At 38.8% G+C, this 26424-nt stretch overlaps 1 protein-coding gene across 3 annotated transcripts in view; it reads right to left on the reverse strand.

Moving 5' to 3' along the window:
- GRM5 (glutamate metabotropic receptor 5) overlaps window positions 1-26424 on the reverse strand; it is a 530405-nt gene that overhangs the window by 50195 nt on the left and 453786 nt on the right. For all 3 annotated transcript variants that reach the window (XM_045071440.1, XM_045071437.1, XM_045071438.1), the window contains exon 8: window positions 5114-6053. In XM_045071440.1, coding sequence (XP_044927375.1) covers window positions 5114-6053 — 940 coding nt within the window. The remainder of the gene's footprint in view (window positions 1-5113; window positions 6054-26424) is intronic.

Here is a 26424-nt window from a genome sequence, read left to right on the forward strand (position 1 = left end):
GATTCTCCTACCATTACCACCACCCCTGCCACTACAAGGTACTATCACTTTCCATGGTAAATGCTATTCATGGGCTTATCCAACAAGCACTTCACATCCATGTCTCCCCCCTCAGTTTACATTATAGAAGATGTGAAAGATAAATACACACTTTTTTCCTACTCTCTTGCACCTAGGAGACAGCAGGAGACCATTTTGGCCAATGAGACAGAAAGGGACCCTGAGAGGACCATTGTTTTCCCTAATGAAAGGATGCAACACATAGAGCCATTGTGCAACCATAAGTAAAAAGGCTTGGAGAGGATGCCTGGGTGGCTCAGGTCATGATTCCAGGGTCCTGGGATTGAGCCCCATGTCAGACTCCCTGCTCAGCTTCTCTCTCTCCCTCTGCCTTTCCCCCTAGATTGTACTCTCTTTCCCTCATTCTCTCTCTCTCTGAAATAAATAAATAAAATCTTAAAAAAAACCAAAAGGTGCAGAGAAGAGCGGACATGTTGACTCTGGCACCACTGAGAAGAGGAAGACCATGTCTGTCCACATGTTTTATGGGAACACGGGGGAAGTAAAACCCGTACAAATCGTGTAAGTCTCTGAAAATCAGGCTTTCTCTTACTTGCATCTGAGCACATTTCTAAACATTTATCTACCATTGATTGAGTGCTATCTATACACGAATACTAAGCATTTGACATACATCACTTCATCTACTCTAACAATAGGGATCATTGTCTCCCATTTTACAGCTGAGGAAGCAGACTGGTGCACCTTATTCAAATTCACACAACTAGGTTTGAATCCAGGTGTGGCTCCAAAGCCAGAAATATACACTAGTTTGCTATATTTCCATCTACTCTCTCCACATCCGCGGCTCCAAGAATGTGTCCTAACTTTTGGAAACATAGTCACTACAACCTTGGGAGGTATTACTTTCATTCTAAGGTGTGCAATTAGTGTAATCTTTAAAATGGAGCCCTAGCTGTCTGCCATGAGATGTATAGGACTTTTCAAAAATGGCCCAGACAAGTCTGGGTTTATAGGAAAATAAATAGATGGAAAAAAACAGAACCAAGCTGGGAGTAGTATAGTAGCTGCCTCTCTCCAAAGACCCAGAGTCAGATATTTAAGCTAACTATTTAAGGCCCCTGTAGATCCCAATAAATGGGCTCATTGGCATATTACAGAATTCAAGCCTGAGAAACTCAACTAATGAAGGTAATTCAGAATAAAACATGAAAATATTAGAAGCATCCAAGTTTACTTCTTGCCCACTAGTCCCATTAAGTCCTGGAGATAGATAATGTGATACACACTGGCTTTTATAAAGTAAAAAGATAAATCCATATGTAACCAGTTATATCTTACAATGTAATAAATATCACAGTAACATTCTGAATGTCTTGATATTGGATCACAGAGAAGAAATACTTAGTGTGAGAGCTCATGGGAAACCTAGAGGAAAATCATTTTAGTTTGGATCTAAATTATTTTGTAGAGTTATAGCTAGAAGAGGATGCTGGTAGGGGATGTGTGTGATGCAAGGGTCTTAGAGCTTTTTCTGGGCTTTCTTCTCCACATCAAAAGCAGGGTCCAGCCTGAATGTGCCAGTTAATGACAAAAAATAAGTCACTGTCTCAGCCATAATCACATAGACCAGCATTTGCCACAACTACATATAGGAAACTCAACAAATGCCAAAGGTCCCTCTTCATCATCTTCAATATTCTAATACCCAAACTGCAAAATCAAGGACTGCATGGCCCATAGTGAAAAAGGTTAAAATATTGCCAAAAATCTCAAGAATTTCTATTTTCTACTGATACTATTAGTAAATTTTGTTATTTATGTTGCCCCTTATTTATTGAAGTAGAGATGAAATAGTTGAAAAGAGTAACCAAATGTTACTAGAGGTAGGTTAGAATTAGAGCAAAACATGAGGTCAATGGATGGGAGTGATGACTTGATTCTTGAGCAGAAACTGAGGGCCATGGGGGTGCAGGGGATATTTGTAATAGAGATCACAGTAGGCTTCATGTTATGAAAGGCAATAAAACCACTAGGGGATAGTAGTATGCATACGTAAACACAAGCAAGAAATACCCACCACATTCCTACCTTCCCAAATTTATTTGCTCAGTAAATATACCAAAGATTATTAAGAGTCTTCTATGCATCAAGGGCCCTTGTTGACACTTGCAGGCACTGGAGGCACAGTGATGACAAGGGAGACAAGGCTCCCACTCTGAAGGAGCTCACCTTGCTTAAATTAGGCCAAAGGGTGTGCTGTACAATCTGACAACGAACCAGACCATGTCGAAATGGAGATGCTTTGGAAAGCTCAGTCTGTGTAATCAATGTGTCTATAGACCTCTACTGCCTTTTACGGTGCTCTCTCTGTTATTAGGGTCATCCTGGTTGCATTCCTGATACAGAAACTTTCAGGGGTGGAAGAAGATTGACAATTGTTAACACCGTTAGAAATAGCAAATACAGATTTACAAAGTGCTTACTATATGGCATATACTTTACATGTATTTACTCATGTAGTCTTACAACCCTGTCTGAAGGCTGTGGTTCATTATCTCCTCCATTCATTGGAGGAGGAAACCAAGGCATAGAGAGGTTAAGTGATTTGCCTACAGTTCCACAGCTGGTAAGTGATGCTGCCAGTATCAATCCCAGAGCTCCCTGGCTCTGTACTCTGATACCTTCTTCAGGAAAGCCGCTACTGTGTACCTGGCCTTTACACATAATTATTTCTTTCACTCCTTACAATCTTCAGAGGTAGGTGATATGATCTCAATTTGGCAAATAAAGAAACTCAGGCTCAGAGAGAAGGAATGGCAGTGCCAGGGTTCAGACTCAGGAGAAGCTGGCCACAAAGCCAGTGTTCCTCCCCATTGCTTCACACTGTCTAAGGAACCTGCCCGAAGCAAGTTTTTGGGGTGCTTAAGCTAGGCTCGCAAGTCCATCCTTCTAGGAGCCTGTTTTACCTATCAGGAAAGGTTTTATTGGGAGAGAGTTGGGTAAAAGAAAAGTCTGAAAAATAGATCTACTTAGACAAAATAAAAGGCTGATCTTACAGAAGTTTTGGAAAAAGAATATTCTGGAGAGGAGTCGGGAAAGCAGATGGAAAATATTCTGGCAGTTTAGAGAGATGAAAGGTCTTCTGTGGCCAGACCATGACATTGCCACGATTTACTAAAGAAACTCAAGACATAGTTGTTTGCCCCAAGATTTACAATTTAGTTAAATACCTTTCTTGGTGTACATGGAAAGAGATGAGAGGCATAAGGGATAGAAAAAATCTGATAAGGGATTAGAAAAAAATTTCTAATCTGATAAGGGATTAGAAAAAAATTAAAAGAGGCAAGGATACAAGTTAATAATCCAAATGAATGAAATATGTGATTAAGTATCTTGTGAGTGTTTCTCAATCCTCAGAAGCACAGTACCTTTACCATCACCGTTATTCAGGCTTTGAAGAATAAGGGCTGATAGAAATGTGGGACTTTCCATGCAGGCTAAATTGTGGTATAAGAGAATTGTTCAAGCAATAATATTTAGCTATTTATCTTCCATTCAAAATATGTTTATCTTCCAATTATGTATCCAGACTTTAGGAAAATTGTAAAATCTCTGTAGAGTAAGCAGATGATATCTTCACTAGCTCTTTCAGTATGCACTTCTTAAATGGAAGGAGTCCTTATTCCAGCTTAATGTCTTAGCTGTGTTCTCCCTGCCCTTTTGGACCTCATCTCCTTTCTGCTGAAGCTGTGCTTTTTCTCTCCATCCCAACTTCTCTGTTTCTGGCTTTGGCATAAGTAACTGGGGCCACACCCAATTAATCCCATAATTGGGGATATTATTCCCAGTAATAATCCATGTAGCCTTTTTAGTACTCTAAATTTGTTCCCAAGCCACTGATAAGATGATCTCATTTCCCCCATGTTGGGAAGTTATTAGTTGCACTAATTTCACATTGGCCCCTCACAGAGGCCACAGTCTTCTCTTCCCCAGAGAAGCAGGGAAGGAGAAAGTGTTTACTAGCCAGGTTTACCACTGGCATAAGTCTGAGCAGCTCTATTGGGTGATTGGTTACACTTTAAGTTCTTAGAATTTATCATATTTAAACAGATTTTAAGGAATCATAGTTCTCTGAGATAGCATGCAATATAGCAATCTATGCTACCAGCATTCTCTAGATGTTTATTGAAGATACAGATCTCAATTGGCTCAAAAAAAAAAAAAGAGAGAGAGAGAGAGAGAGAGAGAGAAAGAGAGAGAATACGCGCGCCCACCCGCAAGATCTTGTTGCCTTCCGAAGTACCTTGGAGGTGTTTATCACGTTAGGAGGTCCCTCGTGGTGGGGGAATCACTGGCTGTTGGCTCTGGATTCTTTTCAGATGGAAATTACCTACAAGTACTACCTGGGATACTGAGCTTGAAGGGTGGGAAGGGGACTCTGGGCAACAGAGAAGATGGGAAACTGGCTGGTGGTTGTGGAAGATTATAAGCAAAGTCACTTTTGGAAACTTAGACATTTCAAAAAGAGTTCAAGTTGCCCATTAAGAACTAAAACATAGAGTCTACATTCACACGTCTCTATGGGATGGACAGTCGAGGGTTCTTCTGGGTTTGGAAAAGTTCAGGCACACAGTGCAGCCAGATGTATAAGGCTCGTGGTACTCTGTGCTCAGCATAACCTTCTGTGTTAACAATAACCTTCTCTACTCTGTTCTGGTAAATTAGAATTTGGTCCATGATGTATTTCTGTCCCCTCAGGACTTGGCTTAATCACTTGCCTTGCCTTGGCTTAATGTCTTAGCTGTGTTCTCCCTGCCCTTTTGGACCTCATCTCCTTTCTGCTGAAGCTGTGCTTTTTCTCTCCATCCCAACTTCTCTGTTTCTGGCTTTGGCATAAGTAACTGGGGCCACACCCAATTAATCCCATAAAAACCATTCAATGAGAATGCCCAAGGCCCCCTTTCCCCACCCCACCCCTCCTCCCAGAGTTTGATTCATTCGGATATTTCCTATAAAAGACCAGGAAGCAAATGCCATTCCTTCAACTATAGAGGCCAGTACCTCATAACTCCCCACCACCCCATTTTACCTTAAGGTTTCCCCAGAGGAGCCCCTCCTCTTCCACAGGTTGACCAGGCTGCTGGATCTGCTGGCTGCCGAGGATGACTTGCCGTCCCCCACATGCATGCGCACCACGGTAGAGGTGGTGAAGGCGCTGCGCACATTCCTCTCTGGTTTGGCCAGGATGATGTACACCTTCGGCACAAACATGCAGCCCAGCGCCACTGTGGCACTGAGACTGACGGAGAAACACATGGTGATGATTTTGTAGTTGCTGCCAAAGTAGATTGGCACAAAGGCCAGCCATATAATGCAGGTGGTGTACATAGTGAAGGCAATATACTTGGCCTCGTTGAAGTTAGCTGGAACGTTTCTCGTCTTGAAAGCATAGAAGGTACAGCTCAAAATCAGCAAGCCATTGTATCCAAGAGGAGTGACAACCCCTAGGTTGGTGGTATTACAGATCAGGTACACTTCTCGAATGCTTGGGTAGTCGTGCATTATATCAGGAGGCTCCATTATAAAGAGGGCAACAATGATGCCCAACTGAATGCATATGAGAATGAAAGCAATCACCAGCTGGGCACAGGCACTCATGAATCTGGGCTTTTTGGTACAGATCTTCTTCTTGCTGCCGGCAAGGATCCTTGCAATACGATTGGTCTTGGTTACAAGGGCTGAGTAGCTCATGGCTGGGGAAAGACCGATACCAATTCTCTGAAGGTAGCAATAAATCTGTTTGGGCTTTGCAATGAGGCAGAAGGTACATAAGTAACCCAGGCAGATGCCGGCAAGGATGATATAGCAGAGTTCCCTGCTGGAGGACTTGACTACTGGCGTATCACGGTAAATGATGAAGACTGCAGTGACAAATAGGGTGGCCAGCAGGCCAAGGCAGGCAAACACCACAGCTGCAATGGGCTCAGGATCACCCCAGCGGAGATACTGTACTGGGATCAAGTCACAGCCTGCAGAGACACAGACACATTGGAGAAAAAAAAAAAAAAAGGAAACATTTACTCGGGTCACTTAAGTAAACTGCCTAAGTTACAGCAGCTGCTTATGACCCTTTTCAGGACCCTTTGACTCCAATCTACCTTTCCAATCTCAATATCCCATGTTACTCAGTTCTTCATATATTCATTCATAAAATATGTATCTTTATAGTATCACACATCCTGTGAGAGGAGCTGTTCTAGGTTCTGAAAACAAAATAGTGAAGAACATGCACCCTGCTCTCCTAAGAAATAATTGGGGAGGGAGTGCTTCTAAATAATTACTTACAACTGTGATAAGGGCCATTAAGAAGAACAGCATGGTTCCTAATGCAGTCTGTGGGAGCAATCAAAGCCTCCTTCAACAGGATTGAGCAAATGGAAGTGTTGTTTCGATGACTGGGCATTCAGTAGGTACAGCATATGGGGATTAATTGTAAGGAAAGCTAGGGGCCACTGGAGGTATGAAAGGAGGCCACCGTACAGGTGCAGTGAGTGGCCGAGATAAGGCTGGGAGGTAGGAAGGAAAGGCTCTTGCAAAGCAGAGAGGCCTAGACCAATAGGAAATCATTGGAGGGATCTATATATACAGGAAAGGAAGGGCATGGTCACACCAGTGTTAAACATTCCTTTGGATGCTGTGTTGATCTGGGATGAGATAAAAGTGTGGAAAGATTTGAAAATTATTTGAAGCAATAGAGAGAGTTTAAATAGATGTGGGCTCCTTGAGAGTTCAAGACATCAAGGATGACCAGCAGTGGATCCGTCTATGCTGTCCTTGAGTCCACTGTACGGAAAGGTTAGGATTTTCAGAGAACCGCATGGTTCCATTGTTATAAAAGAGAAGATACTTAATAAAAAAGGGGGGGGCAGCAGAGGCAAAATGACCCCAGAGGCAAACAACTGGTCTCTGTGGGAAGTACCTACACTCCACACTCCAAAAACTGTTCTTGACCCGTGGCTTGCATGTTTTTGTATCACTTCATTACACATCAAGGGAAAAAAAAAATGACAGAACTTGGCATCATTTGGGGTATACACCTTGTTTTCACATTTCTTTATGATCGTGATTCTCAAACGTGGCTGCACACTGGAATCACCCAGAGGCATTTTTAAAAAATACTGTGGCCTGGGTCTCGCTGTCGGAGTTTCTGATTTAACTGGTTTGGACATCAGGATTTTTAACAGACACTCCAAGTGATTCTAAAGGTACAGCTAAAGTTAAGAACCACTGCTCTTAGAAGAGTCATTTCTCTCTCTCTCTCTTTCTCTGTGGATGTGTGTGTGTGTATATGTGTGTGTGTGTGTGTGTAAAGTAACATTTGTTACATTTAACAGAAATATGGAAATAAAGAAACCGTATTGAGTGAGCAGGAAAGGAGTTAAACAATCTGGAGAACTGGACATTTGAGGAACATGGCAGAGATAACTAATTGCCTGCAAATATCTACTCTCCCCTTTAGTCTCAGCAGCAGATCACTAATTTCATTTGGGGCTGGTAAAGAGTGCAGCCACACTACATTTTCAGCAATGTTTTCAGTGAGATTGCTATGTGACTAGGTTTTAGCCAGAATGATATAAGCAGGGAACTCCTTATAGAAAAATGACTAATCTTGGAGAATACCCTTTTGGCCCTCCTCGGCTTTCTCCTTCCCCTTCCTGGAATATAAAGATGGTAGTTAGAGCTCCAGCAGTTATCTTGGAATATAAAGTAACTTTAAGAACAGAAAATGTGTCCTAAGTTTTGAAAGAGAATCCCTATTAACCATGGAATCACTCACTAGCTCTAGACTACAGACATCACATTTGTCTTGTTTAAGCTACTTCTCCACCCCCCCATATATGCATCCAACCCTCATCCTAATTGTTACAAGTGTAAGATTTTCCTATTAAATTCACATATCTCACAGTCAAGGGTGTTGCAGTAAGAGGCTTTGAATATCAAAAGTTACTTGGAGGTAAGGGAGACAACAATAAGTAATAATAGCAAAGAAATATGTGGATCTCAGGCTTGAAACAGTACCATTAGTATTGCTGTTAAATTCATTATGGGTTTAATGGGACTTGTGAGTTAGCCTTTACAGAATTGTTTCTATGGGAAAAGCAGTCTTATTTTAAAAACCTGTGTATTTAGAGACACCTGGGTGGCTCAGTCAGTTACAAGTCTGATTCCTTTTTTTTTTTTTTAATATTTTATTTATTTATTTGACAGAGAGAGAGAGAGATCACAAGTAGGCAGAGGTAGGCAGAGAGAGAGGTGGAAGCAGGCTCCCTGCCGAGCAGAGAGTCTGATGTGGGGCTTGATCCCAGGACTCTGGGATCATGACCTGATCCGAAGGCAGAGGCTTTAACCCACTGAGCCACCCAGGCGCCCCACGAGTCTGATTCTTGATTTTGGAGCAGGTCATGACCTCAGTGTCATGAGAACAGACCCAGTTTAGGGCTCAAGCTAAGCATGGAGCTGCTTAAGATTTTCTCTCTTCCTCTCTCTCTGTCTCTTTCCGCTGCTTGCTCTCTCTCTAAAACGAAACAAAGCAAAACAAACAAGAGACTTCCGCATATTTAATATTGAAACAAGGTGGTTTTAACTTAAAAAAATGTGGATGGCCCAGACTAAATATGAGACCGTTATTTTACATAATGTTATTAATTGTGAATAAACACATATCTCCTTGCTAATGAAGATTTTGTATCCTTATTTTTAGGCATCTGCGTTCACATACGCGGATTGAATTCTCTGAAATTTTAGTATACCATGGGGTTTTGCTTCATATTTATAGATTTGTTGCTGGTAGAGACTATTTTATAGTAGTAAAATAGGGATTAGTCAATTATTCCTATCTTTATTCTTCTATAACTGTTTATTGAGAACAGTGATGTGACAACGAAATCTATTATCTACTGTAGTTAATTCTAACGGGGCCTGTTTCCCCTCATAGGTCATGAGCTGTTAATACCCACAGTAACTTACTGGCATAGGAAGCAGGTTATGTGGTGCGTGAAGTGGGAGTTCTTTCATTAGCTAAAAAGAATCAACTGAAAAAAAATGTATAAATGTTTACTTTAAAGGCTCTCATTTTACTCCTTTCTCTCTGCTGTTCTGCTAAATCTTAATTGTTTCTATTTAGATGTAATTAGCACCCTAATCTTAAATGTTTTGCATATGACAGCACTCACCACTCTTTTTACATCAAATTCTTGAACTCTTCCCATGTAACCCATTAACATCATGTGTGACTCTAAAGAAAATGCCATTAGATATATTTGTTGGAAGAAATGTGCATGAGGCATGCCTCTAATGTGATGTGATTATTGTCACAAATTTGCCAGAATTTATACATTCAAATGTGTGTTTTTTCTTTAATGTGAACCATTCAGAAGGCTTTATGTTTAGTTTAATGATGCTGCCATTGCACAAAATACTTTTGTAACTATTCTCTTGGAATAGCAAATTGGATTCTGATTAGAGTGTTATAATCACTGAATCTTATAATTGGATAAGTTCTTAGAGTTTCCAAAAACGGATGTGCTTCACAATCACTTGCAGCGTCTACAAAAATTCAATTCAAGGGTCTAACTCAGGAGATTTTGAATCAGTGCATTTTGAATCAGGACAAAGGAATCTTATTTTGAATAAGTAAGCTTAATGACTATACAACTGATCCTTGGTCCTTGGTTGGCAGCCCAACCTTAGAGTATCAAACTGACTTCTTATCTAGTCTGCGAATGCCTTCTTTGATAAATCCAAGGTGTGATCATCCACACTGTACCTAAGACTTTGTTTCAAAGATTTTATTTATTTATTTGGCAGACAGAGATCACAAGTAGGCAGAGAGGCAGGCAGAGAGGGAGAGAGGAGGAAGCAGGCTCCCTGCTGAGCAGAGAGCCCAATGTGGGGCTCCATCCCAGGACCCTGAGATCATGACCTGAGCCGAAGGCAAAGGCTTTAACTCACTGAGCCACCCAGGCACCCCTGTACCAAAGACTTTGAACTATATCTCAAGGCCAAGATTAGTGGTGGGGGAAGATAGATCAGAAAGGCAGGAGGTGAGGATGGCAAGTGGAGACTGGAGGTGAATAAACTGATCAGAAGGCTATCACAAGAGGATGATGGGAAAAAACTAAGTCATTGTACTGAAGAAGACATTGAGTTGGGAAAGACATTTTAAAGCTGGGACTGAAAGAAATTATGAGGTAGACAGAAGTTTCAGGAAAGGGCTTCTAGCCAAGTTGATAGCAATGCTAGTAAAATAACTAAGACAAGGGCTGTAGGAAGAAAAGTGTCAGATTTTGTGGTGATGATACCTAGTTTCAATTTAGACATGTTGTATATGAAATGTCTATGAGGTACTGAGTAGGTGGAAACAGAGGTTTAGAAGAGATATCAGGGTGAAAGTTACAGCTTTGGGAGTCTTCTGTTTATAGGTGGAAATAAGAGATATATACATAAATACAATTAATGAGGAATTTCACAGAGAGCAGAGCTTAGAAGTCTGGCTAAACACCAATATTACAGAATGGCAGAGGAAAAGTATATGTCAGGGAAGACATAAGGTAGACCAGATAGAAGGAAAGAAGAGTATCAAAAGCCAAAGGGAAATGGTCAGCTGGATGGCCCTCCAACAATATCACTGGAGATTTTCTTTCTTTTTTTTTTTTTTTTTTTAAATCCTTACCCAAAGGGCTGGCACAAAGTTGTGAGCTTCAGGTTTGCAGTATCTCTTCTGGTGGTTTATCTTTCTCTTATTTCTTCCCCCCCTTACTACTATTAGGGGGGGAAGAAATAACTCTAACAGGAGCATTGAACAAGATGGTTTCCTTCCATTGTTATATTCCTATCATGGAACATATTCTTCCAAATCTCAGAATAATGCTAATCTTATTATGATATAAATTTAAATTCCCATTAACTACCACCTCTGCTGTGTGCATTGGTTTACAAACATCTGAATGCCCTGCTACTCTTCCTAAAGCCTTCTTTATTTCCTTCTGTGAATTACTACTGTGCATTTTCTCCCTTACTATTTGCTTGTTTTTTAATCCCTGTTTCCTTCTTAGTGTAATGGTAAGTTATTGGAAGTACTCTTAGTGTACTGGTCAATTACTGCATACTGGAAGGGTATGTGGAGGTTAACTAGGAGTAGAGTACATGTATTTTATCATTTTAGTATAAATTTAATCAATTTAACATATGTTATATCTTGATTAAGGAATCTTGATCACGAGAATGAAGTTACCTCCTAGCAAGCATATTAGAGCTTCACAGAAGACACACAACAATGCAGTTCTTTCTAGAAATGCAGATGATCAACAGAGTAGAAAAAAAAGACATATTTTCTGATAAAATCTATTTAAATAGCTACCCATTTCTCATTTTTCTCCTCTTTCATGTTTGATCCTTTTTCTATTGTTCTCTAGTATAATCTATGCTTTCATAGTTTGAAGTGATAAATACTGAAAATACAAGATATTTTTTTTAAGGGAAAGTGAACTGCCAAAAAACTGTATTATCCACATTCATCCTGTGATTCCACCAATATGCTTTCCATAACTCTAACAGGAGCATGGATGGTCCACTGATTTCCTGGACACCTAAAAATTATATCACTGCTCAGTAATAACTGGTACTCATGTTTATTTTTCAGGTATTAGTCTTAAAGGATTAATATTCCTGTAGTTAGTAGTTCCTAGACTATTACATTTCCACGTCCTTTTCCAGGTGTCTGTTTAGGCAGAAGTGTAAGGTCCTATTCAGCCAGAGTAGCCCCACCCTGGTTGAACTGCCATTTTGCTGTAAAGCTTAAATTGACCTTGCCTCCCCCCCACCCCAACCAGTCCCAGGTAACAAAGTCCAAGTCCAAGGGTGGGTCAGGCCAGGTGGAGGTATTCAATCAGTGGGGGCACATACTGTCTCCTAGCTACCAAGAAGTATGGGCCCCTGCCCTTTGGGAGCCTTTTGGCGCCAATCCTAACTAAGGTGTGATAGGCTGGTTCAAATGTCTACTAGGGTAAATTGTAATTCAATTGGTCGCCTAGCATCACTGTGGAGTTTCCTGTGTGTGTTATAATCTCATTGGCCACCTGTGTGTGGCCAGGTCCAACCTCATGGCCTTTGCTCTATAAGAGTTAGTCTGGAAAGCAGGGAGGGATCATCCTCTCTGGAGGGGCTGCCCCAACCAGTCTGTTTGATGGTCGGTCTGACTCCTGATGCTTGGCGCAAAATAAAGCTTTGCTTGACCTTCGCTTTGTATCAGTCTCACTCCTTTAATCACGGACCCATTATTGGGGTACCCAATTTTGGGGGACCCAACAGAAGGAATGAGGAGGCAAAGATCCTGGATGGATACCTGATATTCTATAAGTCAGCGAGGCAGAAACTCCCTAACAAGTTCCATATGTATGTGTCCTCAGCCATTTCAGGTGTACAACACTGATGTGGGGCCATTGTGGGACTATCCTTTGATACCTGAGCAATAGATCTGCCCAGAGTACAAGGTGTTGACTGGTGACTAACATCATGCTTGCTTTCAGTCTGTTCCATCCATAGACCATTTTTCTGTCTTTAATCAAGATTTTGGTTTCTAGGATGTTGAGACAAGGATAGCAGAAGAATGCAGACTCAGAATTCTTTCTGCATTGTTCATACCCTTGAAAAGAATTTCTTCACATAGCCTGAGCTAAAGGTTTTTTCTTTATCACTTCCATGGTTCAGAAGAATTGGAAATGGTGTGTGCATGTGTGCGTGTATGTGCATGTGTGTGTGTGTTTGTGTGTGTGATATTTAGGTACCTTATTTTTCTTTGTGGCATTTACTATAACATCACCTATTTTGTGTGTATGAGAGAGGGAGTGAGAGAGGAAGATTATATTGTTAAGGTCTACCCTCCTTCCTTGACTATAACACCCTAATGTTAGGGGATTTGTCTCTTTTGCTCACAAATGGATCCCTGGTACTGAGCATGTTGCGTCACTCATATTAACATAGCAATTCACAAAGTAATATATACACCATACAATCAAACTTTATAATTTTCTTCCTGGTGTATGGATCAAGTTATTCACAGCAAACATTTTTTGTTGCCTTTAAAAAGTTCCAAGTTACAGAATTCCTAGTTACCATTATAGATAGAAGTCTAAGTTCAGTAAAGATTCAGTAAATAAACTTAGTAAATGGAGTAAACATTCTGGTAACCAGAGAGAGCAAAACTAAATAAATACCTCAAAAGCTTACTTCTGTATAGAGGTGACCTGTTTCACATTAGAAATATTCCTGGTACTAACTTGGCAATGATAAATGTTTTATATTGACAGATTAATGTAGCTCTGAGTAGTTCATTGGATCTGGGAAGCATGGGTAGAAGAAAGAGAAAGGCAGGAGACAGAAGTCATTCTTTAAGAAGTGCCATCTAACTATAAAGTTCAGGGCACTCTTCTCAAGAAGGCTATGAATTGCAACATGTTTTACTTTAGGCCAGGAAAAAAAAAGTCCTCAGTGGGGAAGGCTTATCTAGAGTTGATTGATTTTTATCACTATGTCATCATAAAACAAAACATACCATGATTACTCCCTGATTTAGTTGGTATCCAAAATGTTGGGTAAATTTTATCTGAAACTGCCTCCAAAGGAAGTTACCTCATTCCTACTTATGCTAGCATTACAAAAAGAAGGAAACTAACATTTATTGAGTGCCTACTATATGTCAGATGTTATCCTAGATATTTTATTAAACAAGTCAGGTAAGTATCATTAATTCTGTTTTATAGAGGAATAGTATAAGGTTTGATATGCTAACTTATTGGGGCTGATATTAAAATCCTGTGGGATTTCTGACTGATTGATTGATTGATGGTGTATCAGGAGAGGGAAATGGATCAAGTACCACTTTGAAAGGGGTCTTGAGTCTTCTTAGTAGGAAAGAGAATCATGAATGATTAACAGTGTCTGCTCATGGGTGAGGAGGGGCTAGTGGTAGCATACATATTTGATATTAGTTATCCTAACAGAAGGTCATGCCTCCTTCTGAGAAAATCTCATTGGTTCAGAATCATCAACAATGTCCTCATCCTGGCATGTATGTTCTGAGTTGCTGGGCCAGAGACACCAATTGTTGCCTTTGTGTCTCTAAAGTTTTCTAGTGTAGACATTTTCCTGAATGGGCACCGGATCCCCACAGGTGACAAGAACAAGGATTGACTGTGGGACATTTCTAACATTGCCACACAGGAGACTCACAGCATTCATTTTTCACTGGACCCAGCCTATATCATGCCCTTCATGGTTTATTAAATATTTGTGTTTTAGATTCCCTTAATCAAATCCCCTCAGAGAGCTGACAACTCAGGGCTGTAGCTTTCATTTAGTTTTCATTTTTTGTTCTTTTTTATTGGTTACGTTTTACAGGGGAGTTTGAAAATGTATGCAAAGATTTATTTCATAATTAAAGCTTAAAGGATGGTTTAATGGGACTGCAGGGTGCTAAAGGGAAGGATTATCACAGATGTACATTTGTAGGGAACAGCTTTGAAAAATATGACTTCTGGTCATACTGCAGATGAAGAAGAGAGGAAAAACACAGCGTAGGGATTTCAGTAGTAAAACATTCTGACTAAAACATTTTGGTCCATTTTTATCTTTCCCTCTCCCTTTTCACTAGCTGACTCCTCCTTCCTCTTTCATTTGCCAGGTTTTTCTGATCTCCTGAGCCGGAAGAACAGGTCCCTCCCAGGTGGTCAGCCTCTGGGCCTGGGCCTATCAGTGCACCTGCACACCAGTGTTTTGCACATAATGGCACAGTCGTCATGATTACAGTGAGTTTGCAGCATCTGTCTTACCCTGATGGACTGTGAGCAATTCGAAAGCAGGAGGCCATGCCTTTGCTTTTGTATTTTGCTTGACACATAACAGGGAAGGAAACAGGTGAATGAATGCGTGATTACATTAAAGAAGAGGAGGGACAATTGAAGAATCAGGAGATGGCACTTCATTTTCAGCTTGCACACAACTTTTTCCTGTTACTGTTAGAAGCTTTTACTCTATTTCTGTCTCAATTTTCCTGCACGTGAAACAGAAATAATGCAGAAATCCATTCCTTTCTCGTCCCTATAATGAGAGCTTTGATCTCGAGAAACCCTTGGAAAAGAATTCATATGTGAGAAATTAGACTGATTACCTGAAAAGCATGAGTGAAGCAATTTCTCAGGACTTAGTCTATAAAAAACTTAAGACTATTTTTGTGTTTCACTAGAATAAAACACTACAGTCATCACTTTAAAACCAACAGACTCTCAATAAAGTTTTACACAGACATTTTCACCTCTAATGAGTGTTTTACAATTAATTTATATCTCTTTCTATTAAAACTATGGCTAGCCAGGTCTTCTGGCTTTAGTCAGACTTAAAATTTTTTTCAAATACTCTGGGTACTAAAAGGCATTTTCTTCCTGTATAGCCGGTCTTCCATCGAAACATTCAGAGGCTTTTTGATTTTATGACTTGGGAGTTTTTGCAGACCCCACAGTATTCCTTCTGTGTTCCCACAGTCCCTGTCACATGATCATGATTTTTTTGCGGGGGAGTGGCTCAGAGACAAAGGAAGAGTGTTCTAAGGCCTGGGTTTACATTACCTTGCCTAAGGCTAATTGCAGAATTATATGTATATTCTGCAGCAGATTTTACCTCTCCTTTCTCTTCCCCAGACTACTAATTCCTGAATTTTACGCGTCATAATATTTAAGTATTTCTTAATTGAGCCACTGGTATATATGTTATTAACTAAAATGCTCTTATTTACTATAAGAAGAAAATATAGGAACACCCCCCCATATATAAATGCGTAAGGGCCAAGATTAATGCCTCATTTTTACCATTAAAGAGATTAAAAATCTGTTCATCTAGCCCAACTAGAGCACGTCACTCACTTCTTAGTTGAGCGTTCATTAGGAAGCACCCACTCCATTCAAGATACTTGGCCCACACCACGATGACACACAGACAGTCATTCATTTCTTTAAAATGGTGGCTTGGGCGCCGGGTGGCTCAGTTTGTTAAACAAGCCTTCGGCTCAGGTCATGATCCTGGAGTCCAGAGATGGAGTCCCACATCAGGCTCCCTGCTCAGTAGGGGGTCTGCCTCTGACCCTCCCCCTTCTCATCCTCTCTTGCTCTCTCTCTCATTCTCTAAAAAAAAAAAAATTTTTTTTAAATGGTGGCTTAATTAAACACTCAGGCTCTGTGACTCTATTCTTCTAGGCACTTACATCTTCTTCAGGTCCCCACATTCTAGTAGGTGGGCACCATTACTTCATGCATTTTTAAAGAAGAGAACTGAGGTCAGATTGGATGTGGAAAGCATCTGAAGGGACCACAGGAGGAAAAGAACAGATGTGGAAAACAGAAGAAATGTAAAGAAAAGTGTGAAAAGCAGAAGTCAGATGTGCAGAGGCCTATCTCTACAGCCTCATGACAGAATGTCGTAAGAGAATTCTAATATTTCTGGCAATTATTGCCGAGACTTCCAATCAGAAGTTGATAACTGCTTTAGGAAGGAAGATAATAGTGCCTTCCTGCCTACATCTCAAGGATTCGACCAAGGGCCATATAAAATAACATGCAACTTGAAGAGTGGCATGATAATTATGAAGTGAGAAAAGGAGGAAAAAGAAAAGTCTATGCATAAAAAGGCAGTGACTCAACATCTGTTAAATTGTCTTTGTATTTTATTAGATTGTTCTATGTTCTTCTGGGGAAAAGCCAGGCCTATTTCATCTTTCTTGCCTGTTTATATATACACAGCCCCAAGTAAATGGTATTATTTTTGTCTTAAATTGTTTGTAAGTACAAGGCAGCACATATGCTCTCAGATTTTTTCACTTGACTTAATGTGATTTTTAAGAGGTGGCAAGTAGGAGACATTTATCTGTTTCATATTACTCATGTACTATACCACTGCCTTATGAAGTATTTTCCAAGTGGGTTAGATAGTGTAGTGGTAGGCATTGTATTATAATGTTTTATGTTATTGGGGGGAAATGTGATAATTTATTTTGGGTAAGCTCTATTTATCAAGAACTGAAATCAATGAAACCACATTATTTTCTTCAGTCTGGTTATATCAGAGTGGTTTCTGACCATGAGGACATTGTTTTTAGCCAGACCACAAATTTATCACTGCGAAGAATACAGCACACATTTTTCATTGCATGGTTTCTGGCAAGATGAAAACTGGCGTATGTTCTCTTTGAGACTTGTTTTGAGAAGGTCCATTGAGAGAGGGCCTTTTAGCAATTTTATTTTTTTCCTGGGCACAAATGGTATTGTGCTTATAGATATATCATCTTTTTGACTTCTCTAGTGGGATAAACAAATTTATCAGTTAATGAAAATTGAGAAATTGGAAGAGTAAGAAGGCATTTTACAATTTTTTGATGCACGAGCCCTGGAATTTCACTAAAAAAAAAAAAAAAAACAAAACCCATTGTTCTTTTCAGCATTAACTAAAACAGCTTCATCAAATTTGCTATTTGAAAAAGACCACTGTACACAATTTTTCTTTGCATTTTAGAGATCCTTTCAGAAGGAATCCAGTGATTCATGTTCATTTCCATATTGCCTATGGCATCGTATCAAGGAAAAAGTACAAAGTTTTACATCAGGGCTTTTACAGTAAGGCTTAAACCTTTTTTCTTTTACTTACATTGTGACCACAAACACTGATATTTTACATTTTCAACCTCAGTTTTCTGTAAGATGGAGATAATGGTTCCAGTCTTTGGATTAGTTAGCAGAATAAGAAGTTCATATTGCAGTGGGTGACAGACACTCTCTACATGGGGATTTGTTTTCTTCTATTCTGTAATTTATTTCTTCAGTAAATATTTATTATCTATTATGTTCTAGGAACTTGATATTCCAAAGTGAACAAAACAGGCAAGGAAAGAAAAAAACCAATTTAGCTTATATTCCAACTAGAGATATTGACAATATGCAAATAATGAGTAAAAATAAATTAATACATAAATAACATAATAGAATAAAAGTTAAATATGAAATGGAGAAAATAAGAGGTAGAAGAGGGTAAGGAGGGACAACTGGTAATATTAAACAGGTTGCCCAGGCTAGACCTTTAAGCAAGGACTTGGAGGAAGGAAGGATAATAGTATGTGTGTCTGGGATAGAGCAATCCAGTACAGAACAGCTAGGGCAATGACTCTAGGATAAGAGCCTTCTAAATGTTTTATCAGAAATAAAGGACAAATGTGTTAGAGGGAAGGGGAGGTGAAGTGAAGGGAAGGTACTTCAGAGACATAACAAAGGACCAGATTATACAAAACATAAATTTGTAAGGACTTTGACTTTGTTTTTCTGTTCCTTTGTTTTTGTTTTTTATTTTTTTATTATGTTAAGTTAGCCACCATATAGGACATCGTTAGTTTTTGATGAAGTGTTCAATGATTCATTAGTTGACTTTGAATGAGATAGGATTAAAAGGATTATCCACAATGACCAGGTGGGATTTATCCCGGGGATGCAAGGGTGGTTCAACATTTGCAAATCAATCACTATGAGAGAACAAATGTAAGAGAAGAGAGAAGAAACACAGGGTCCTCTCAGTTGATGCAGAAAGAGCTTTTGACAAGATACAGCATCTGTTCCTGATTAAAATGCTTCAAAATATAGGGATAGAGGGAATATTCCTCAACTTCATAAAATCTGTCTATGAAAAACCCACAGCAAATATCATCCTCAATGGGGAAAACCCAACAGCCTTCCTTTTGAGATCAGGAACACGATTAGGATGTCCACCCTCACCATTCTTATTCAACATAGTACTAGAACTTCTAGTAACAGTAATCAGATAACAAAAAGAAATAAAAGGTATTCAAACTGGCAAAGAAGTGGTCAAACTTTTTTCTCAAATGACATGATACTTTATATGGAAAACCCAAAAGACTCCATCTCCAAACTACTAGAACTCATATAGCAATTCGGTAATATGGCAGGATATAAAATTAAAGCAGAGAAATCAGTTGCTTTCTTATACACTAACAATGAAAATATAAAAAAGGGAAGTTAGAGATCCGATTCCATTTACTATAGCACCAAGAACCATTAGATAGCTGGGAATAAACCCAGCTAAAGAGGTAAAGGATCTGTACTCAAGGAACTACAAAACACTCATGAAAGAAATTGAAGAAGACACAAAAAGATGGAAAAGCATTCCATGCTCATGGATTGGAAGAATAAACTTTGTTAAAATGTCTATACTGCCTAGAGCAATCTATACTTTCAATGCCATCCTGATAAAAATTCCATCGGCATTTTTCAAAGAGCTGGTGGAAACAATCCTAAAATTTGTATGGAACCAGAAGAGACCCCGAATTGCTAAGGAAATGTTAAAAAATAAAAACAAAACTGGGGGCATCATTTTGCCTGATTTCAAGCTTTACTACAAAGCTGTGATCACCAAGACAGAATGGTATTGGCACAAAAACAGACACATATACCAGTGGAACAGAGTAGAGAGCCCAGATATGGACCTGCAACTCTATGGTCAACTGATCTTTGACAGAGCAGGAAAAGATACACAGTGGAAAAAAGATAGTCTCTTCGATAAATGGTGCTGGGGAAACTGGACAGCTATATGTAGAAGAATGAAACTTTACCATTCTCTTATACTATACACAAAAATGAATGAGATAGAAAACCATCATAGGTTCTCAGACAATAGAGTAAAATTATCTGGCTTACTTTCCAAAAACATATCTCTGGCTGAGGTGTTAAGAAGTGGCTGGGTGTGGTGCATAAACAATGAATTTTGGAACACTGAAGAAAAATAATATTAAATTAAATTTTAAAAAAAAGGAAAAAAAAGAAAAAAAAAAAGAAGTGGCTATAGGTAGGGGGCAAGGGTAGAATCAGAAGACTACTTAGGAGGTTATTTCAGTAGTAAAGGTAATTAATGATGATTACCAGGATAAGGGATCTTACAGTGGAGGTAGTGAGCAGTGGTAGAATTCTGTTTGAAGAGTCAGTGGGATTTTCTGATTGACTGATTAAAGGATATGAGAGGAATCAAAAGATGATTCCAGGGTCCCTGGGTGGCTCAGTTGGCTAAGCAACTGCCTTTGGCTCAGGTCATGATCCCAGAGTCCTGGGATCGAGTCCCACATCAGGCTCCCAGCTCCATGGGAAGTATGTTTCTCCCTCTGACCTCCCCTCTCATGCTCTCCCACTCTGTCTCTCTCTCTCAAATAAATGAATAAAATCTTAAAAAAAAAAAGAAAAAAAGAAAAGAAAAGGTGATTCTAAAGTTATTGTCTTGTGAAAGAATGGATTTGCCATCAATAGAATGCTACTGATAGAGCAGCCTTGGGGATCAGGAAGGTAAAGACCTGGTTTGCATCTCTGGAACTGTAGAATTTGAAATATCTCTTAGACATTCAAATAGATAAATATTAGACAGCTGAATATTCAAGTTTGGAGATTAGATGAGAAATCTGAGCTATATATTTAAACTCGGAAATTTCTTCAGTGTGTAACTGAGAACAATAACATGAGACTGAGTAAGATCACCAATGAAGCAAATGTCGATAAAAAAGACTAAGCCTTGGGGCACTTCAAAACTTTATCTTTAACTTAATTTCAAACACATAACTGGATATAATTGTAAATATACTGAGGGCAATAGATGCTAAATCCCTTTGGGAGGAAGATTAAAAAAATCTTTTTTCCCCTTGTGATTGAGAAAAATAGCAGAAGTGGATAATGATGCCCTTGATGGAACCAGAAAACTCTTGATTACAGAGAGTGGTTTAAAAAAAAGGGTGGGGGAGGCTGGGTGGCTCAGTCAGTTGAGCATGTGACTCTTGATTTCCTCTCAGGTCTTAGTCTCAGGGTCGTGAGTTCAAGCCCCAAATACCTTTCAGTATTGTTATAGATCATGGAGTTTCTAGATCACTGTTAACCTGAATAATCCGTTCATTTAGAATCAGAAGGCCTAAGAAGATCATCTGAGTAACCTTAAAAGAAATGTTCAACAGATACAAATTCACTGCCTATTCTGTGCCATTCACTGGGCTAGACAGATAGTGACTTAAAGGATCTTACTGTCAAACGTGGAAGACACTAAATAGAGTTTTGAACTTTTTCCGGATTTTCTCATTCATTCATCTTTAATCAATCAATCTCTATATTCATTTCTCATCACTATATAGTTTTTTAAAATTTTATTAACATTAGAATGATTATATAATTGAACTGTTAACAGATACTAAACTCCTTGTACACTATTTCATCTCTAATACTTTGAATTAGTTACTACTATTATTACCTTCATTTTATGTAAGAAGTTGAAGCTCAGACAAGGAAATTTGTTTACGTAAAGTCTCACAATGAATCAGCTGCAGAGTATAGATTTGAACATGGATATGTCTGAGTCCAATGCCTTTTGATTTAAACCACTATGCTACTGCAAGATAATAAAGATGAATTGTTACAGACACGGCCAAAATTCTCATCTGCATTTTTTAAACTACATTTGTCATAAATTTACCTTCCTCAGATTCTATTGGTGTTTATGTATCAAATTTAAGGAAAATCTAGAAAATGCTTAGTGACCTGGGAATTCCATTGTTAAACAAAGTAGTCTCTTACACCTGGTCACCATTACGATGTTTGATCTTTAGAAAAGGATAGTCCCCAGCACCAGGATGGCTCAGTTGGTTAAACATCTGCCTTTGAATCAGGTCATAAACCTAAGGCCCTGGGATGGAGCTACCCTCAGGAGGGACCCTGCTCTCCCTCTGACCCTCCCCCTGCTCATGAGTGTGCTCTCTCTCAAAGAAAGAAAGAAAGAAAGAAAGAAAGAAAGAAAAGGTAGTTCCCATAATTCAAGCTTTGTTAGAAGGGTGAATGTGCAATAGTGCTTCCCTTGCCCCTGAATAGCTTTCTGATATTAGAAAAAATATTTTCAGACACATACATTCTTCGATAGGACATGTAACATTCCTCAGGGTCTTTTTTTTCCACTTAAAAATTCCTCTCCCTTTTACCTGGTTAACTTCTAATTTCACATTCATTGATTCCATTTCCTTCCAGAAGGTACCACCAAACTGCCAAGACCTGGTTAATTTTCTCTTCTCAATGCTCCTATAGTATTCCCTACTTACTCTCATCCCAACACTTTCTTTCCTCCTTTGTTCCTTTCCTTTGTTTATTCATTCATTATCTTATTTCCTCTTTTCTCTTGTATTCTTTCAGTGGACAAACATATTAAATCAATTTCTACTATATGTGGGGCATACTTAATATATTACATTGAAATTGCCTTTTTATTAGTATGTTTGTCTGCCCAGGCCCTGAGATATTTGAGGGGAGGATCTGTGTCTCCATGATCACTGATTGTCTGGTGCTCAGTGCTATGTTTGCACCTGGTTAGAATTATTCACGCATGACTACTATCTTCTGTACCACCAGTGAACCTGGCATATGGTACATTTGTAACATATATCATAGGTAATACTTTCAATGCAATCATTTCTTTAAGTCAGCCCTCTTCTGTTATGGACAGTTGAGTCTTATAAATGAAAGTCAGGTACCTTCCATTTACATCTCTATCAATAGAACTTTGCACAGTTGACAACAGTGTAGCAACCTGATGAACTTTTGTTGAATGAATGATAGAATACCAGATGGTATAACATATATTCTTATTCAAATTTCTACCTAACCTAGAAGCCAAGAAATTAGAGGTCACCATTTTTGAAAACCTGCTGTGTTTAATATTAACAGAAACTATTTATTATAATAATAATGACAAAAATAAACTGATTTCTCAACTAAACTCGTAACAGATCTCTAAAGAATCAGAAGCAAATAATATTTAATACATGGCAAAGATCTTTTACCCCTTTCCTCAGCCAAACTGAATTGGAATAAACAGGAAGTATATTTTAAGCACATTTGAAATGAAAATATCACAGCAACTTGGAATAATTAACATGTGACCAGCTTGAAACCTGAATTTTTTTCTTTTCCATAATTTCTGGATAATATGGGATTCCAAAATGTGATGGTGGAGAAAGGAAGGCAGTGAAGCATAAAACAGTGAAATCACAGTACTTAGGCTTGATTTTCTATTAGTTTTGTCAGTTAGTCACTAGTTCGAACAATTTACAGAATCTTCCTGGGTCTTAATTAACTCGGTTATAAAATAGTAATATCTATCTCAAGGGATTCAAAAGGATAATGCTTAAGATAGTTATAATTTTTGGTAATGAAAATCAGTCTTCCTTCTATATTTTTTTAAATGTACTTATTTATTACAGGACAAAAAAAAAAAAAAAGGCCCAAGAAAAGTGGGACAAACTGAGGAACACAAATGAAGTAATTATTTGTAAGAAGAGAGTAAAACTGAAATGCAGGGAGTTATAAAACCTGAGTGGTTAGTCCCCTTGGAGCTCATCCTCCAATCCCTCCCAGGTTCCCACCAACTCCCTTTTGTTTGACTCTCCTCTCTTTTTCTTCCTAAATGAAGATACAAAGGTTCCAATCTCCAAAGCAATTAGGTAACTGGGGGAACCAAAGAAACTTCCTAGAGAATGTTCCTATTGACATTAAAATGTTGATATGCCCTGCCTTCTTTCTATTTTACAGCTCTGCTTTGAAAATAAATAAGATACATTTCCTCATAATTGAAAAGCAGGAAATCATTCTAACTTCCTGTCATAAAGCTTCTCATTGAGTTACTTTCTGGAAAGTCATTTTGTTTTTGCTTCTTCCTTTCAGTCAGGTTTGTTTGAAGGTTGCCAGACTTGGCAAATCCACCTGAAAGTGTTTCCCATGGCTTTGGCTTTCAACAGAGGAGCCAAAGATCTGCTACTTTCAGCCCATCCCAAATTCTTTGACAGAAACAAATTAAAGATTCTTTCTAGGCAGTTTTTATATTTATCTGGTGGGGAATGGTGTGCAATGAAAAAGTTGTCTTGGCAGAAGCTTTTAAGGAATTCTCTGAATACTGAACCCCAATTGTTGCTTTCCACTATCTTTTTCCTCCTTCCTTGCTCAAACCACATTAGACTGCAGTTGCATTCTTCTGTCAGGGAAACAATTACCTTCTCCTTTTGATTTTAATTCCTAACCAGATCTCTTCCTTGCTCTTTTTTCCCCCACCACAACATCATAGTCTAAACCGCAAATAGCTTCACATTGTAATCTGCAAAATTTCATTACAGTGGTTTTTCTCTTATCCTCCTTTTAAAATCCCCATTTTAATCTTTATTTTTAAATTGTATCTTTCAGTATTCAATATTTAAATAGCTCAAGTAGTCTGAATATTTTCAGTTCTAAACTTTGTAAACACACACGGAATTATAGAACAAACATAAAAAATCCAGGTTTGTTAAATGGCAATATTTTGTCATACTTATCTCATATCACACACACACAGCTTACAGACAAAATTAAAACCTCTTCTGTAACTCCCATCTGACTCCCTCCCTTCTCTCTCTGCAGATAAAACATGAAGCCATGTTTTAAAAAAATATTCACTCTTTACATCGCAACTATTTGAATAATATTTATAGAGTAAATGATTGCATTAACTTCCTTCAGTTTTTTGGACATTCCTGGAGGTGATAATTGCCTTGTTCCAAACTATTCTTCCACTAGCACGTAAACATCATAAGGGTAGAGAATTTTATGTTTTAGTCATGGAAATATTTTCAGCCCTTAGAACACTGCCTGGGGCAGAAGAAGTGCTAGGTATATATTTGTTGAACAAATGACTAAATGATTCAATAATGATTTTCAGTTTCCCTTAGAATAAACTTCAAATTATTTACCATGGCTCACAAAGCCCTCCAAGCATTGGCCTCTGCCTCACTTGCCCCGCTCATTCCCTCCACCCCATAGTCTCTGTTCCTTTTAAATTCTTGTATTCTATGCCCCAAACTCTTCTCTCTCATTTTAGTTTAGTCAACTTTCCACCTTTTCTTGTATGACCAATGTTCACGGAAGGGGCAAACTTAAAACTCATCTAAGTTGCTTCCACTGATAAGGGCCCTATGCCCTTGGGTATTCTCTGGTGTTAACAATGAGCATTTCACTATTCTCCATCAATATTTAGATGATCATCTCTTTGAGGGCAGGGATTCCATCTATCCTATTCCCTGCTAACACAGACATCGGAAGAGTGTTAGACAAAGAATAAAAACTTGCTGTCTCCGTGAGAATAAGTAGGATTAGGGCCATTGTGTTCTGCTCTCCCTCATCCTCCATTTCTAAATCTTTTTTTTTCTTCTTCTTCCTGTTTTTTGTGTCAGATTCTCTTTCTCACTTTTCCTCATCCTGGTTCCTGCCAATTTATGATAGCTATTAAGAATATAACTAGCTTTGGGGTGCCTAGGTGGCTCAGTGTGTTAAGCCTCTGCCTTTGGCTCAGGTCATGATCTCAGGGTCCTAGGATCAAGTCTCACATTGGGCTCTGTGGGGAGCCTGCTTCCCCTTCTCTCTCTGCCTGCCTCTCCGTCTACTTGTGATCTCTCTCTGGCAAATAAAATAAGTAAATAAATAAAATCTTAAAAAAAAAAGAAAATGGCTAGCTTAAAATTTATTTTAATGACCTAATTAGTAGAAATACATTCTCATAACATAATCCAATATTATATACATATATGTTTATACACACCTATGTGTGTGTGTTTATGAAAAAGTCACCCATAATCCCAGCAAACACCTTTTCCTACCAATGAGTCATCTTCATTTCAGCCATCTATCATATGAATAGACACAAATATACAGATATATGGATAAATATGTCAACAGTTATTAATGTCAGTTTATTGCCACTTTTAGTTGTTTTTCTGAACAATTATTCAATTGTTAGTTGGCTCATATCTCTTGACCATGCTACCATTCTTATAGAATTGGCATGCAGGATTAAATAAATTAACATTTGTAAGATTCCAAACAGTTCTTGAAATGTAGAAAGCATCATGTATGTGGTAGTTGCTCTCTATTATCACAATGAGGGCACTGACCCAGAGGTGACCTGAGCTGTCATGTTATGGGGCTGCAGTAGAGTAACTACAAGCCAAGTGGGTGGAAGGAAGACTTAAAATATACCCCAGGCATCTCTGTGGTGGCTTTGGAAGAGCTGAAGTCATCAGAGCAGTTTTCTGGCTAGAGAGCAGCCCCAAGGGATCTGCTACTTTGATTCAGAGTCAGTGAGACAGAGTCGCAAACACCTATAGGCTACTTGGAAAAATGCCGTAGATCTCAATTAAAGGTTAAACTTCACATGATATCAATGCAGAAACCTTTCCAAGTTTGGCAGTTATTGCTCCCA

The sequence above is a fragment of the Mustela putorius genome, unplaced genomic scaffold, assembly GCF_011764305.1.
Source record: "Mustela putorius furo isolate JIRA1106 unplaced genomic scaffold, ASM1176430v1.1 tig00003987_pilon_pilon_pilon, whole genome shotgun sequence".
Classification (NCBI taxonomy): domain Eukaryota; kingdom Metazoa; phylum Chordata; class Mammalia; order Carnivora; family Mustelidae; genus Mustela; species Mustela putorius.